The sequence below is a fragment of the Chiloscyllium plagiosum genome, chromosome 28 (assembly GCF_004010195.1).
Source record: "Chiloscyllium plagiosum isolate BGI_BamShark_2017 chromosome 28, ASM401019v2, whole genome shotgun sequence".
Taxonomy (NCBI): Eukaryota; Metazoa; Chordata; class Chondrichthyes; order Orectolobiformes; family Hemiscylliidae; genus Chiloscyllium; species Chiloscyllium plagiosum.
Genome location: NC_057737.1, coordinates 44,959,078 through 44,975,088, shown reverse-complemented (window position 1 = coordinate 44,975,088; position 16,011 = coordinate 44,959,078). Strand labels below are relative to the sequence as shown.

The window sequence follows — 16,011 nt, the reverse complement described above, 5'->3', positions numbered from 1 at the left end:
ACAGTAGTTAGCACTGCTGCCTCACAGCACCAGAGACCTGGGTTCAATTCCCGCCTCAGGCTGTGTGGAGTTTGCACGTTCTCCCCGTGTCTGCACGTTCTCCCCGTGGGTTTCCTTCCTATAAGAGGATTGCACCTCTGGGTGCTCCGGTTTCCTCCCACAGTCCAAACATGTGCAGGTCAGGTAAATTGGCCATGCTAAATTGCCTGTAGTGTTAGGTAAGGGGTAAATGCAGGGGTATGGGTGGGTTGCGCTTCGGCGGGGCGGTGTGGACTTGTTGGGCCGAAGGGCCTGTTTCCACACTGTAAGTAATCTAATCTAAACTGCTGCAGTAAAAACGGGACAGCGTTCCTCCAGGACCGAGGGTGCTACACTGACAGCACAAACTACACACTCGTACCAGGCATAAAGTGCATAAGAAGTGCAAACCACGCAAGTCACAGTGTAACACCAGAACGATGAATGATAGACATTTTTCTAGCAGCAATATGAAGAATTTCAGTGGGAAAGAGTCTAATCATACTGTGTTAAGGAGCTTGATGGTTTGAGGGAGAAGAGTTTGAGTGAGGGCTGTGTGGGGTCTTCTACAATGTTCTTAGCCTTTCGGATGCAGCGTGTGGAATAAATGTCTGTATGGAGGGAAGAAGGACTCTGGTGATCTTCTCGGCAAACTTCAAAGAATTTTATACCTGAACCCTTAAGTCTCTCTATTCTACAACACTACCCAAGGCCCTATTTCTAAGTGTATAAATGCCACCCTTGTTTGTTTTACCAAAATGCAATAGCTCACATTTATCCAAATTAAATTCCATCTGCCAATTCTCAGCCCATTGACCCAGTCGATCAAGATTTCTTTGTAACCTTAGATAACTTTCTTCACTGTCCACTACACAGTTCTGCTAAAACACATGTTTCACTACAACATGATTGATGAATTGGGACACTGTTTCTAAAGCACAAAGTTTTAAAGCTTTCAGCCCCATTAGTTACGTGATTTCAGCCCCATTAGTTTATATGGTGCTGCTATTACACGATTTTCTTATAACACAGGATTGCATGAAAACAGAAATATCGTGTTATAGCAGAACTGACTACCTTCTTACAGAAAACACAATTTAAAAAAAAACTTACACTCTGACCCCACCCTGATAGACTGATCGTCTTTTCCTGACACCTCAATTACCATTCATCATCTGCTTTCTGCTTGAACATATATCTCTTCCAGTCATACGGAAACCAGTTCCCAAGTACTGACCTCATTAGTAGCCAACTTCTGTCTGTTTAAACACAATGCTCTTTCCAGGCTGCTGTGACCAATTGAACCCTTTTAATCAAGAACAAGCCTGCAATTAAGTCCAGGCCTGAATTTACAAAGAAAATCTTGCTTGACCGCTGTCTTTTACCACAGGCTGTTTCCCAAAGCCCAAAGGCATCTTCAGCTCATAATTCCCACTTCAGGCCTCCAAGCAAAAATTGACAAAGGAATAAAAATAATGAATAATCAGCGAGGGTTCTCACAACCGTCACTACCGATTGCTGCAAGCTAAAACATGCACATGAAAATAGCTGTCACCCTGACTCCCCTGGGAGGAAAGGGTGTATATCAGATTGCTCCAATCGCACAAGTTTGAAACCCTGTTCGGGCTAGGGTGGGTTGGGGACCTGCCTCCTTGTCCCAAGCATCGTTTGGAGACTATGGCACCCTGACTCTGACCTGTTTGGTGCAAAGCTTATGAGGAAATGCTGTTTCTGAAACGCTTTCCTCCCAACCTACACTCCTGGTGATCCAATGTATTCAGCTTAACCATAGATCTGACTTCCATGGTTAATTGGAAGCAAACAGATTCTTAAGTGACCCGACAAGGATCAACAGCCTCCCCCCACCTCCAGTCTATATTTTTAGATAAATACGGGCAAGTATTTTTTTTTAAAGTCCAGCAGATGAATCCCTGGAGACTCCTGGCGGGTTGGTAAGCCCAGTTCAGAGTCAGTCATGGTTTATGTCGAGTCCGCAAGGACTCGAGATTGACTGAGACTCAAAGCACAACGGGCGGATGTGGTGCTAGATTCCTGTTAAACAGCGGAAACGGTAGCTCGGAACCGTTAATTAGTTTGCCCTTCACATTAAGCCTGCCACCCCCAGCTCGGAGACACGATGAAAACCCGTGAAAGGAGTCCCTGAGTTTGCAACCGGTAAGGACTAACCTCCTGAGGCAGAGAGCTGCTCTCTTTCCCATCTCCAGCTCCTCAAAACATATTCCCGTACTTCTGCAGAGCAGATTACTGCATTGAATAGTTATTAAAAATGGTTATTAATTTCAAAGAAGAGAACACTTGAATCTTGGGTGACTTCTAAATAAGCTAATTAATGTAATGTTTAAAGTAGAAACCCGCCCAGTGAAATAAGTAATTCACGATTTAAAATCTTATGCGTGCCTGTGTGAGGGCACAGAGTATATGTCTGTCAAAGGGTCCAAACTCTGCAACTTCCTAATTGCACCGGCCGAGTTTGTAATTGTGATAAACTGTTTCATCCGTCAAGATCGAATTTCAAGTGAATTCGATTCAGACCCTAATCCTAATGCTGGATGGTTTTGGAAAGGGATGATTCAATGACCAGAGACTGTCTGTTTCTCCTTAGCATAACCCCTGTATATTCGGGGAGCTGTCTGGGAAGGACCTTTTCAGTAACTCTGCATTTTACCACAACCGCAGGTGGGATTTCAGGGCGAGCGAGGAACAGAATCAGGCTATGAGATGTATAGATTTATTTAAACATAGAAAATACTTGCTGAGAACCTTGGAAATTTCATGTTAAACATATAAATGGGGTTGCAGGCAGACTCCGTTGGCCTGCCTCTCTGGTTTTGAGTGGTGAAGTTGACCCGGGGATACTGTGATCCCACATGCTCCTTTTTCTGGAGTTGTGTTCGCTGGATTGTTTAGCAGCAGTAGACCCAGGTTTGCTGCAGTCTGAAAGCGATAGAACGGAGCTCTTATGTTAAACTCTAGTCCGTCATTGTCTTTAAGGTGTTCCTGGCGTCCATAGAACTCGGCAGAGCCCACCAAGGTAGAAATACTTTTAAAAGAGTATTGTTTACGGACGTCGAGAAAGGATATTTTGATGCCGTTTCAGGCTTCGATACATGTGAAAGTTGAGGGTTGGTCTCCCACTGATTCAGATGTTTTAAAAAAAATCACTAAAACATTTTAGAAACAGTTCTTGAAAATGATCATTTAGAAGTTGTACTTTGTTTGCAGTTCACGGCCGTCTCAAGTGTATCACATAACAGCCTTTTAGCATCTGAGCAGTCTCTCTCTTTTCGATCACGTCTCATTTCTAGTTACTTTTGATTTTAAACAAAAAAAAATCTTCTTGACGTAGGCATCACTGGAAAAGCCAGCATTCATTGTCCATTCGTAAATGCCCTTGAACTGAGGGGCTTGCTTTACTATTTCAGAGAACAGTCAACTACGTTATTGCTGTGAATTTGGAATCACACACAGGCCAGCCTGGTAAGCATGGCAGATTTCCTTCTCCAAAGTGAACCAGATGCTGCTTGATCATTGATACCTTCAAGGCCACCTTCATTGGGTCTAAATTTTACAAACTGAATTTTAAATTCCACATTGGTGGGATTTGAAGCTGCATCCTCAAAAGACTAGGCATGGCCTCGAGATTACTCATCTAATGGCATTACCTCTATGCCATCATCCACCCCAAAATGACTCCTGTAATTAAGAGAAAGTGATTCTAGTCAACAAAGCCAAATTGCAACAGATATTGTTTTGTTCTACCATTCAATTAGATAATGGTTGAGCCATCCCTCATTTCCCCTCCTATCCCCACATGTTCTTCCTAACGCAAATAAATGTTGGAAACATTGCACTCATTTCTTGCATATTGTTTACGTTGTCCCAGTTAAGTTCTTCAGAGTCTGCAACACTGCCTCAAGCCCCACGTCCTCCCCAACACCCCTCTCAGAATGCTATCAGTGCATATTGAAAACAGTTTGGAAATAATGCCTCTGGTTGACAGTCATGTGGTAAGATTGGATAAGTTTCCCAAGAACTAATTTCCTGTAAATGAAATGAAAGAAATATACAAGGCAACAGATTTTTAAAGATGGTTCTCAATGTGGGTGGCACAGCAAACCAATGTTTATTGCCCAGTTCCTATGCACGATAAAGACATTGAATCATTTCTGTAGGATGAGACCGAAGTCAGACATCGAGCAGACCAGGTAAGGGTAACAGGATTCTAAACAATTTGAAAGGGAGAGAAAAGGAATTCTAGACCAGTTGGCCTGACATTTATTGCTGAGGAAATAACCTGTGTCTGTAATTAAGATGAGTGACAAGGCTGATTGATGTAATGGACCGGGCAGCGTCTATGAAAGTCATTAATTGGAATTTGCAAGAGGCATTTGATAAAGGTCCTCACAGAGGCTCTATAGCTGATGTTAAAACTCACAGAACTGAAGGAAAGTTGTTGAGCTAATTGGGAATTTGCCTGAACTATAGGAACCAGTAGAGACAATGAAGTAGTCCCTGTCATTGGCAGGATGTGCTTTGTGGTGTCCCGCAAGGATCTGTGCAGTAAACGTTTCACTATTTATTAATGACTTGGATAATGGATTAGAAAGCCACAGATTCAAGTTTGCCAATGAAACAAAGTTAAGGGGTATTGTAAATAGTGGAAATTTGTAATTTTAACAGAATGTCGAAACTGTGGCAAATGGATTTAAATGTTGGTAAATGTAGTTATTTATATTGGACCTAAAAAGGAGCATTTTATTAATGGTGAAAAGTTGGGTACAATGGACATCCAAAGAGACCCTGGGGGCCCATGATCATTAAAAAGTTATAAATGCTTTGAGAAAATAGTCAAGGAATAGAATCTTGATATCTAAAGAGTGAGCTTTTGAGAAGGTAGTTATGCCTTCCTGATTAGGCCACATCCGGAGTACTGCAAGCAGTTCTGGACACCAAAGCTTAGGACAGATATATTGGTTTTGATCTGCAAGCAGTGTGGATTTACTCAGTGACATTTGAAATAAAATGTTAATTTATGATTTAAGATTTTATAAACTGTTATTGCATTCCTGGGAATTTAGATTAAGCATCAATTTGATCAGCGTTTCCAAAACATTAAGGGGAACACATAAGATTGATACTTCTGCTTGTAAACAGCTTGAGGATTTGATATCTTACTCCTGTTCATTCTTTCTTCCCTGAAATGTACTATTGAACAATTTGGATATTGACTGTGACTGTACAATCTTTATGGTCCATTTTTGGTACCGTTGACAAATTATTGGTGTAATTGAACTGAATTCTGCTATTTTAAATGGTAGAGTTTGAATTTGGAACTTTTGGGTATTGTTTGTCTAGCAAGAGGCTCTTGTACCCTAAATGCTTCAGGAAAAAAATGGAAGGTCAGTATTCCTATTGTGTTTTATTCTTGCTTTTGGAAATTTTGCTGAGCTTAAGAACAAGAATGGATTTATGCATGGATCCTATAGGGCATCTGCTTAATTCTGCCCTGAGATTTTTTTTAATTTCAAAAATATACTGTAATCATAAAAAAAACTTTGTATGTAATATGTACACATTATCACAAAAGTAGTAAGCTAAATATTGGACTGACTCTATCGAAAAAAAACCCAAAACCTCTATTACATATATAGTACTAATATTTACACATATCTGAGGCACTGGCAGGGACTGATAGCTGACTGGACCTCCATTTACCTTCAGCAGGAAGACCTCAGACAGTGGTCTTTCCTCACTGCGCCTTGGCGGCAGTTTCCCCAAGCTTTCGTGCATCCCTCAGCGCATAGTCTTGTTATCTCTGCCCTATAATCACCGAGGCACTGTGGAGAACAAGTCAGGAGCTCGATGGCGTCTGTTGCCAAACGTTTCCCACCCCTTGTGTCATGCCACCCTCCACACTAGTGTTGGCAGTGCCCTGAATTTATCCTCTTTATCCTTTTGCATTGCTTGTTGGGTTGGTAGCTTCCTTCATAAATTGGGAGTGAAGATAACAGCTTTGTTGGCTGTCGTTGTTTTGTTACATCCTCTTAAAGATAAGTAGTTAAAGTGATAATGCAGATTATTTCCAATGAGGTGCTAATGAAAGAGATAATGTAGAATAACAAGCTATCACTATTCTAAAGCTTTCACTATGAAGCAGACCCACCAGTTCATTCTTACCATTCAAGAGGGAAGTATCATGTAGGGATAATTAGGAGAAGGTGTGAAGAGGCCCAAATGATGCCCCTATCATAAATTAGTTTGAAGTTCGCTAGTCTTGGCAATTTTTGTTTTGTACAGCAAGCAACAACGAGAGAAGTTACACTATGAGTATAGCAATTGTTAGATTGCAAAGATCACGGCCCATCTAGTTTTCTGTCTACCATTCTGGTGGTCAGATGGAAACTGATAATAGAGCTGTCAACTACTACAACGATTGATCTCTGTCAGTTAGTCTGCAGAAGATTCAGAATTAATCTGAAGAAGGTCTCCGAGGGAAAGAACTTTGGACACCTATTTTTCCCAAGTAAAGTTTGGGGGAGGTGATGGCTTGGTATTATTATCGCTAGATTATTAATCCAAAGATCCAGGTAATATTCTGAGGACCTGGGTTGAACCCCACCATGGCAGGTAGTGGAATTTGAATTCAAAAATAATCTGAAATTAAGAATCTTATGAAGATTATCAGGAAAAACCCATCTGGTTCACTAATGTCCTTTAGGGAAAAAACTGCCATCCTTACCTTAGCTGATCAACATGTGACCCCTGACCCACATCAGTGTGGTTGACTCTTAACTGCCCTCTGAGCAATTAGGGATGGACATTAAATGTTGGCTTAGCCAGTGACGCCCACATCCCATGAATGAATTAAGACAAAACCAAATTGTAGAGGAGAAAGTGAGGACTGCAGATGCTGGAGATCAGAGCTGAAAATGTGTTGCTGGAAAAGCGCAGCAGGTCAGGCAGCATCCAAGGAGCAGGAGAATCGACGTTTCGGGCATGAGCCCTTCTTCAGGATGCTGCCTGACCTGCTGCGCTTTTCCAGCAACACATTTTCAGCAAAACCCCAAATTGTACCCAACCGCATGATAGCACTTAATTTGCTTATGGCAGTGGCATATGTTTAAGGATAAACCAAACAATATTTTAAAATCATTAATGTTTTGTTCCAGGAAGTTTAATGATACTGTTATATTACAGTAGACTTATTAAAAATATACCATTTCATAGCAGGAAGGGCAAAGATCTGAAATCCTGTGCATTTGTAAGGCTGGAGCAACGAATCAAAATTGTGGACGTTCCCACAGCTCCCCAGTTAGATGTTACTTGTGAAACTTCAGATTTTTCAGTTTGTTGGAGAGACTAGAGAATCTTTGTAACAGAGAGGAAGAATCAACAGAGGAATTCAAAATTTTGATGGTATTGGTTGTGGATAAGAATAAACTGTTTCCAGCAGCAATAAGGTCAATAATCAGAAGGCTCAGATTTAAGATCGTTAACAAAGGTACCAGCTGGGCAGATAGGGGAAATTATTTTCCACACGCTGCTGTGGTCAGGAATGCAGTGAAAAGGGTTTTTGTCGTAACTTAGGAAAGAGAGTTGGATCTATACTTGAAACAGAGCAATTTGCAAGGCTATGGGGAATAAGCAAGGGAGTGACTAGTTCTTTTAAATAATTGACAGAGACATAAAGGCCTGAAAGGCAATGTGCTATGCTGTATAATGCTTTTGGACTCAAGGTTACTTAGACCAAGTGACTGGCTTACAGTTGTCCACTGATCCAACATCCATAATCTCTTGGGTAAGAGTTATAGAGTCAAAGAGTCATAGAGATGTACAGCATGGAAACAGACCCTTCGGTCAAACTCGACCATGCCAACCAGATATCCCAACCCAATCTAATCCCACCTGCCAGCACCTGCCCCATATCCCTCCAAACCCTTCCTATTCATATACCCATCTTATGAAGATTATCAGGAAAAACCCATCTGGTTCACTAATGTCCTTTGGGGAAAAAACTGCCATCCTTACCTTAGCTGATCAACATGTGACCCCTGACCCACATCAGTGTGGTTGACTCTTAACTGCCCTCTGAGCAATTAGGGATGGACATTAAATGTTGGCTTAGCCAGTGACACCCACATCCCATGAATGAATTAAGACAAAACCTTTTAAATGTTGCAATTGTACCAGCCTCCACCAGTTCCTCTGGCAGCTCATTCCATACACGCACCACTTTCTGCATGAAAAGGTTGCCCCTGAGGTCTCTTTTATATCTTTCCTCTCTCACCCTAAACCTATGCCCTCTAGTTTTGGGCTCCCCCACCCCAGGGAAAAGACTTTGTCTATTTATCCTATCCATGCTCCTCATGATTTTATACATATCTAAAAGGTCACCCCTCAGCCTCCGACACTTCAGGGAAAACAGCCCCAGCCTGTTCAACCTCTCCCTATAGCTCAAATCCTCAAACCTTGGCAACGTACTTGTAAATATTTTCTGAACCCTTTCAAGTTTCACAACATCCTTCCGATAGGAAGGAGACAAGAATTGCATGCAATATTCCAAAAGTGGCCAACCAATGTCCTGTATAGCTGCAACATGACCTCCCAACTTCTGTACTCAATACTCTGACCAATAAAGGAAAGCATACCAAATGCCTTCCTCACTATCCTACCTACCTGCTACTTCTTTCAAACAGCTATGAACCTTCACTCCAAGATCTCTTTGTTCAGCAACACTCCCCAGGACCTTACCATTAAGTGTATAAGTCCTGCTAAGATTTGCTTTCCCAAAATGCATCACCTCGCATTTATCTAAATTAAACTCCATCTGCCACTCCTCAGTCCATTGGCCTATCTGATCAAGATCCCGTTGTAATCTGAGGTAACTTTCTTCACTGTTCACTACGCCTTCAATTTTGGTATCATCTGCAGACTTACTAACTATATCTCTTATGCTCGCATCCAAATAAATTATATAAATGACAAAAAGTAGTGGACCCAGTACCAATCCTTGTGGCACTCCACTGGTCACAGGCCTCCAATCTGAAAAACAACCCTCCACCACCACCCTCTGTCATCTCCCTTTGCGCCAGTTCTGTATCCAAATGGCTAGTTCTCCCTGTATTCTATGAGATCTAACGTTGCTAACCAGTCTCCCATGGGGAACCTTGTCGTATGCCTTACTGAAGTCCATATAGATCATGTCCACTACTCTGGCCTCATCAATTCTCTTTGTTACTTCTTCAAAAAACTCAATCAAGTTTGTGAGACATGATTTCCCACGCACAAAATCATGTTGACTATCCCAAATCAGTCCTGGCCTTTCCAAATACATGTATATCCTGTCCCTCAGGATTCCCACCAGCAACTTGCCCACCACCGATTCTGGTTTTTTTTGTACCCATTATCTGGAATAAAAGTACTCAGTGACTTCACTTGTCACCTAGTTTTGATTTTAAATATTTTCTGATCATTTTCTTCAGAGATATTATTATGTACCTCTGGAGCAGCTAGGACTTGAACCTGGCTTAGATGTAGGGACACTACAACTACACTGCAAGGGTCCTAATTTTGATTGTAAGATTGCACACTCCCTTGCTATGCATGAGATTAATACATGGTGTACGGAGCCTAATCAGAGAATGGGGGTTGTGCATGATTTGGTGTAGTTTGTTTCTCAAAGTCATCAACAACTTAAACTTTGTCTCACTTTCAAAACAGCAAACCATTCTGGCGCTCTAAAATTTCTTTAAGATATGATTTCAGTTACAATGTGCAAGGTGAGCTCTTCCTGTTCAACTGGCATTTTACATGCCCGTTAATGCTTAGAATAATTGTGACAAAGTCCATGATTCCAGCATTTAGAAGGAAAATACAGTAAAACGTGGAAATGACAGTTCTAGTCCAAGCTTGTCTTACATGCCTTAAGATGGAACTCCAGTTCAGCTAAGTACCGTCATTTCCATGTTTTACACTTTATTTTCTTGTGCAGTGACTGATGGTTCCTAGATATTTATTGAGTTCATAGCTAAGGTCAGTAAATGTGAGTATGTAATTTATGTTTCTTTTGAATCATTTTGCCCTCCTTTTTATGTGTAGTCTATAGTGGAACAACGTTCTCTTTGAGCAAGTTATGGTGCTCAAAGTTACAGCATTCATAGAATCACAGAATCCTTACAATCTGGAAGCAGGCTATTTGGCCCATCGAGTCCACACTGACCCTCTGAAGAGCACCCCATTCAGACCCATCCACCTGCCCTATTCCTGTAACCATATACGTACCATGGCCAAGCCACCGAGACTGCACATCCCTGGACACAATGGGCAATTTAACATGGCCAATCCACCTAACCTGCACATCTTTGGGCTGTGGGAGGAAACTGGAGCACCTGGAGGAAACACACATAGACACAAGGAGAACGTGTCCAAACTCGCACAGTCACCTGAGGCTGGAGTTGAACCTGGGTCCCTTGTGCCGTGAGGCAGCAGTGTTGAGCACTGAGCCACCATGCTGCCCAATTGAGAGACAAAACGTGAATTGTTAGTTGATGAGAAAATTAATTTTTCAATATAGGTTTGCTATATAGGAACATTCCCTCCCCTAAATAATCCACAGTAAATTCATTAAGTAACAAGTGTCAACAAGGTGGTTTAAGACACAGGCCTAGAGATTGCATAGTCAATTTTGGATGTATCCTGAGAGGTTGACCATGTTGTATGCCATTGTTCTGCTCCCTTACTCCCAACATTAGCTGCCTGACATGTCCATTCTTGTGACATATTGCATCACAATGGCCAATTAGAAATCAAGCAAATTGTTTATCACCTGTTACTCATTTAGGGTGGCATTGTGCTGACATCAATGGGCTAATACTCAAGGGGCATGGGTTCAATTCCCACCATGGCAGTTGGTGGAATTTAAATGCAATTAATAAAATCGGGAATCGATGATTAGTTTCAGTAATCATGGCCATGGAAAAATTGCTGATTTTTTTTTTGTAAAAACCTAAGTGGTTTGCTGATGTATTTTAGGGAAGGACATCTGTCATCCTTACCTGATCTGACTGTCACTCCAGATCCACAACAATGTGGTTAATTTTTAACTGCTCTCTGAAATGGCCGACCTACTCAGTTCAAGGAATAGTTGGGATGGGTGACATTGCTAGCCTTGTCGACCACACTTACACTCCCCAAAACAAACCCTCTGGCTAAAGAAACAAAATCTGTTCTGTCTATTGCCTTGTTATGGATGTGTAAAAATCACACTGTGCATGTAAATTACAGGCTAAATGAATCAATTGACCATTTTCTGTACTACGTGCAATAACCAAAAGTGCATTAACAAGTTGGTTCAGTGGGTAGAGTGGTGTCAAATGAAATTCAGTGTAGAGAAGTGTGAGATGATGCATTTTATTCAGAAGAACATCATCTTTCAATATAAAATAGGGAGTAAAATTCTAAATGTCGTACAGAAGCAGAGGGACCTGGGTATATATGTGCACAGATCATTGAAGATGGCGGGTAGACAAAGTAGTTAATAAAGCATGCAGCACTTTCAGCTTTATTATTAGGAATAGAATACAGGAGCAAGGAGGTGATGTTGTACTTGTACAAGACACTTGTTAGACCTCAGCTGGAGTATCATATATGGTTGTGGGTGTCACATTCTCGGAAAGATGTGAATGCATTGGAAAGAATACAAAAGCGATTTACTAGAATGGTTCGAGAAATGAGAAACTTCAGTTATGAAGGTATATTGAAGAAGTTGGAACTGTTTTCTTTGAAGAGAAGAATGCTGGGAAGAGATTCATTAAGAGATTTTCAAAGTCATGAGCAGACTGGATGGAGTACATAGGGATAAGTTGTTTCACTCGTAAAAGAATAAAGAGCAAGAGGGCATAGATTTGAAGTGATGTGCTAATGAAGCAAGAGTGATGTGAGAGAATATCTTTTTCACACAGGGTGGAATGTGGTAGAAGCAGGTTCAGTTAAGTCATTCAGGAGGATATTGAATGGTTATTTGGATAGAAATATTGTGCAGGGACATAGGGAAAAGGCAGGTGATTGACACTAGGTAATGGAACTAGTACAGCCATAATAGGTTGAAAAGCCTCTCTGCACTGTAATGATTCTGTTTCTATGATGTAAACAATGCACCAAACCTGAGGAAAGATCATCAGATTCATCAAACATGCCTCACATTTGAAGACTGAAGCATCATGACTGGACATAACCATATGCCCACCCTCTCCCTTCACTTGCACAGCCATGTAAATTTTTGGGAGATGGAAAATGGTGCCCTGGAGGAGAACATGAGATATGGGGTGCTGGTAATATAGTAGTAATGTCACTGGACAGTAATCCAACCTAATACCAGAGACATGTGTTCAAATCCCACTTACGGAATTTCAATTCAATCAATAATTGAAATTGAATTGAAAACTAGTCTCAGTAATGGTGACCATGGATTGTAGTAAAAACCTTTTTTGCTTACTGAGGTTCTTTTAGACCTGGTCTGGGCCAGACCCACAGCAATGTGGTTGACTTGTAAAGGCTGTCTAAAATGGTGACCAAGCTATTCAGTTCAAGTGAAATTAGTCAGAATGATATACAATGCGGAAATAGACCTTTTGTCTAACTCGTCCGTGCCGACCAGATATCCTAAATAAATCTAGTCTTATTTGTCAGCAATTGGCCCATATCCTTGTAAACCTTTCCTATTTATATCCCCATCCGGATGCCTTTTGAATGTTATAATTGTACCAACCTCCAACACTTCCTCATGCATTTTCTATTTCCATACATGCACCACCCTCTGTGTGAAAAAGTTGTCTCTTAGATCTCTTTTCAATATTACCCCCTCACCTTGCACCTATGCCATCTAGTTTTGGACCCCCTGCCCCCAACCTGGGGAAAAGACCTTGTCTATTTACTCTATCCATGCCCTTCATGATTTTATGAAACTCAATAAGGTCACCCCTCAGCCTTTAACGCTCCAAGAAAAATAAAGATGGGTAGGGAATAAATTAGGGATGGGTAATAAATTCTGACATTGCCAGTGTTGTCCACATCCCATGAAACATTAAAGAAACAAAAATATGGCCATCATCGTGGAATGGGTGTGTTTGGGAGAATCACTAATTAAATTTTTAATGAAGTGTTTAGAACAGCATGGAGTTGAAATGGTTACAATGTTTTTTTTCTCTACAGTGCTATAAATATCTTACACATTTAAAAAAAAGACCACGAATATTTACGAAATCAGTTTCTGAAAACTAGTTTGTGAATGGAAGATAAGGTCAGAAGCTTGGCTTGGGGGTTTGTTTGGGGATTATTTATTCACCCAATCACAGAATGTGGCTCCTGCTGGCTAAGCTAGCATTCATCACCCTTTGAGAAGTGGTGGTGAGCTGCTGCGTTGAACTGCTGTAGTCTCTGTAGAAGGGAGGGAGAAGAGGGTTTGGGTGATCATAATTGCTGGCAGGAAGCAGACCAGAACCATATTGAGTCATTAACGTTACAATATGGAAGGGGGCTTCAGCCCATTTCAGATGTTAGGTCTCTGGAAGTGCTGTCCATTTAGTCCATTTTCCTTGTTCTTTCCCTACATTTTACTCTTCTCTTTTCATTATTTAATCATTTACTCTCCCTTTCAAAAACTGTTTAGGATTCTGATTCCAAAATCTACTCCCTCATTCTTCATTCTAATTATCTTAACATGTCACTGCTTTTTGCTAACTAAATAAAAATTATTTCTCCATTCACTTTATCAAAACCTGTCTTAATATTTTATCAATTTTCATCTTAAGCTTGATTGTTTTATTAAAAGAAAACATAATTTTTTTGTCTCCACATAAATATAGTTTCTCACGGTTGATAACATTTTTCTGAATCAATTTTGGACCTTCTCATCTTTACTAAAGCAGGGTTTACAAACTGCTCGCAGCATTCGGACTACAGTTTTAACAAATACTTCGTGTAGCATTTCCTAAATTTTACTGCTTAATACTTTTATTTCGGAAACCTATAGCCCTGAGTTCAGTGTAACCCTGCCAAATTTTGCACTTCATAGACACAAGCCTACTCCATTCACATCAGAGATGTTGGGTTAAAACAGAAGCTTTCAATTTCGCAAGCATTTTATCAGCTTGCTCGTGCTAGCTATGTGGCAACAGTGGCTATGTTTGAAAAATTCTTCATGGTTGTAAAATGCTCTGAGAAGTCTGTTGGTTATGAAACGTGTTGTATAAATGCACACCTTTCTTCTTAAAGATGTGTGTCAGAGCTCCTAAGTTTCTCTTTTAAAAGTTTTCCCATTCATTATCAATTTCCTTTGTAATCCTCCCAAATGTTTGTCTCTCTCTACATTATGTTTCATCTGACATCTGTCTTCCAAACAGTTGATTTGGTCATGTTCCAGGGAGATCCCCTAATGTCTCTTCTTCCGTAGCTAACTAAGTATGGAAACTTTTACTCACTATGCAGTCTTCCCAGCTAGTGGAGATGTTTAATACTCTAAAAGAAGTCCTAAGAGTTGTCAACAATGGATAGACTTAAAGAAATGTACAGAAGTTTAAGTCCTACCTGAATAAGGTGCAGAGATGGATAAATGGGCTTGGCATATAAATCAGCTATCATCTGAGTGAATAGCGAATCAGGCTTGAGGTACTTAGTCACATTCATATTAAAATTTCAATCTTGCAAAGTGATCGTTATTAGTAAGGCTAGAGTTTATTGCATATCCCTAGGCATCCTTGAGAAGGTCGTGCTGAGCCAATGTAAGACCGTAAAACGTAGGAGCAGATGAAGGCTATTCAGCTTATCAACTTTGCTGTGCCATTCAGTAAGAGCATTGCTGATCATCTAACCCTCAACTTCACCTACCTGCCTTTGCACCATCATTCCTGATTCCCTTACTGATTAAAATCTGTCTAGAGTTAACTTAAAGACCTAGTCTCAACAGTTCTCTGTGGGCATGGGCGGCACGGTGGCACAGTGGTTAGCACTGCTGCCTCACAGGGCCAGAGACCCGGGTTCAATTCCCGCCTCAGGTGACTCTTTGTGTGGAGTTTGCACGTTCTCCCCGTGTCTGCGTAGGTTTCCTCCGGGTGCTCCGGTTTCCTCCCATTGTCACAAAGATGTGCAGGTTAGGTGAATTGGCCATGCTAAATTGCCCGTAGTGTTAGGTTAGGGCTAAATGTATGGGTATGGGTGGGTTGCGCTTCGGCGGGTCGGTGTGGACTTGTTGGGCCGAAGGGCCTGTTTCCATACTGTAATGTAATCTAATCATAACGAATTCCACAGATTCCACTACTGTCTGAGAGAAGTAATTCCAATTTATCTTTGATTTCAATATGCAACCCCTAATTCAGAGATTATGCTAACCTGGGGATCCTGTGATTAATTTGGTTTAGGTCCATCCAGTATGGTGTTAGGGAGGGAGTTCTGACATTTCGGCCAAACACCAATGAAACAGTGGTGTTGTAGTTGTAAATTGGGATGTTCTATGACTTTTATAGGGGAACTTGGAGGTGATGGTGTTCCTTTTATAGGGGAACTAGGAGATTCTGTCAAAGAAGCCATGACGACTTGCAGCAGAGAATCTTGTAGCTGGTTCACATTACAGCTATGCTGCCAAAGGTGGAAAGAATGAATGATCAAGAAGGTAGATTGTCTGGTAAATTGGCTGTATTCACCTGCACTTCAGTCCTTTGATCTTTATAGTTGGATGTATTCCAATTGTACTCAGAAGTCTTGCAAGTGGAAGTCTGATACTTACGCATATTTGAGTAATGTGATTTGGAAACAGTTTTCTGTGTTAAAAATGTCATTGTTTTAAAAATTGAATTTTGGCCTACTGATTTTTATTGTTTCATATTAGTAGTGATTATTTTTCATAAAGTCTATGATTGACCCCATATGAAATTGTAGAGGGTGTATTGCATGATTAAAAAGTGTGCTATAATGAAAGAT

The 16,011-nt window shown here is 40.8% G+C and overlaps 1 protein-coding gene across 2 annotated transcripts in view; it reads left to right on the top strand.

Annotated features, from left to right (window-relative positions):
- The first annotated feature begins 1,667 nt into the window (after positions 1-1,667).
- The window catches only part of LOC122564161 (linker for activation of T-cells family member 2-like), a 75,101-nt gene continuing 60,757 nt past the window's right edge, over positions 1,668-16,011 (top strand). Inside the window, exon 1 of one of the 2 annotated variants that reach the window (XM_043718808.1) lies at positions 1,668-2,193. Coding sequence is in view for 1 of the 2 variants with exons in the window: in XM_043718807.1 (XP_043574742.1) it covers positions 2,589-2,715 (127 nt within the window). In the remaining variant the exon portion in view is untranslated. Of the gene's footprint in view, positions 2,194-2,524; positions 2,716-16,011 lie in introns of those variants that run through there. The other variant, XM_043718807.1, reaches the window with a different exon arrangement.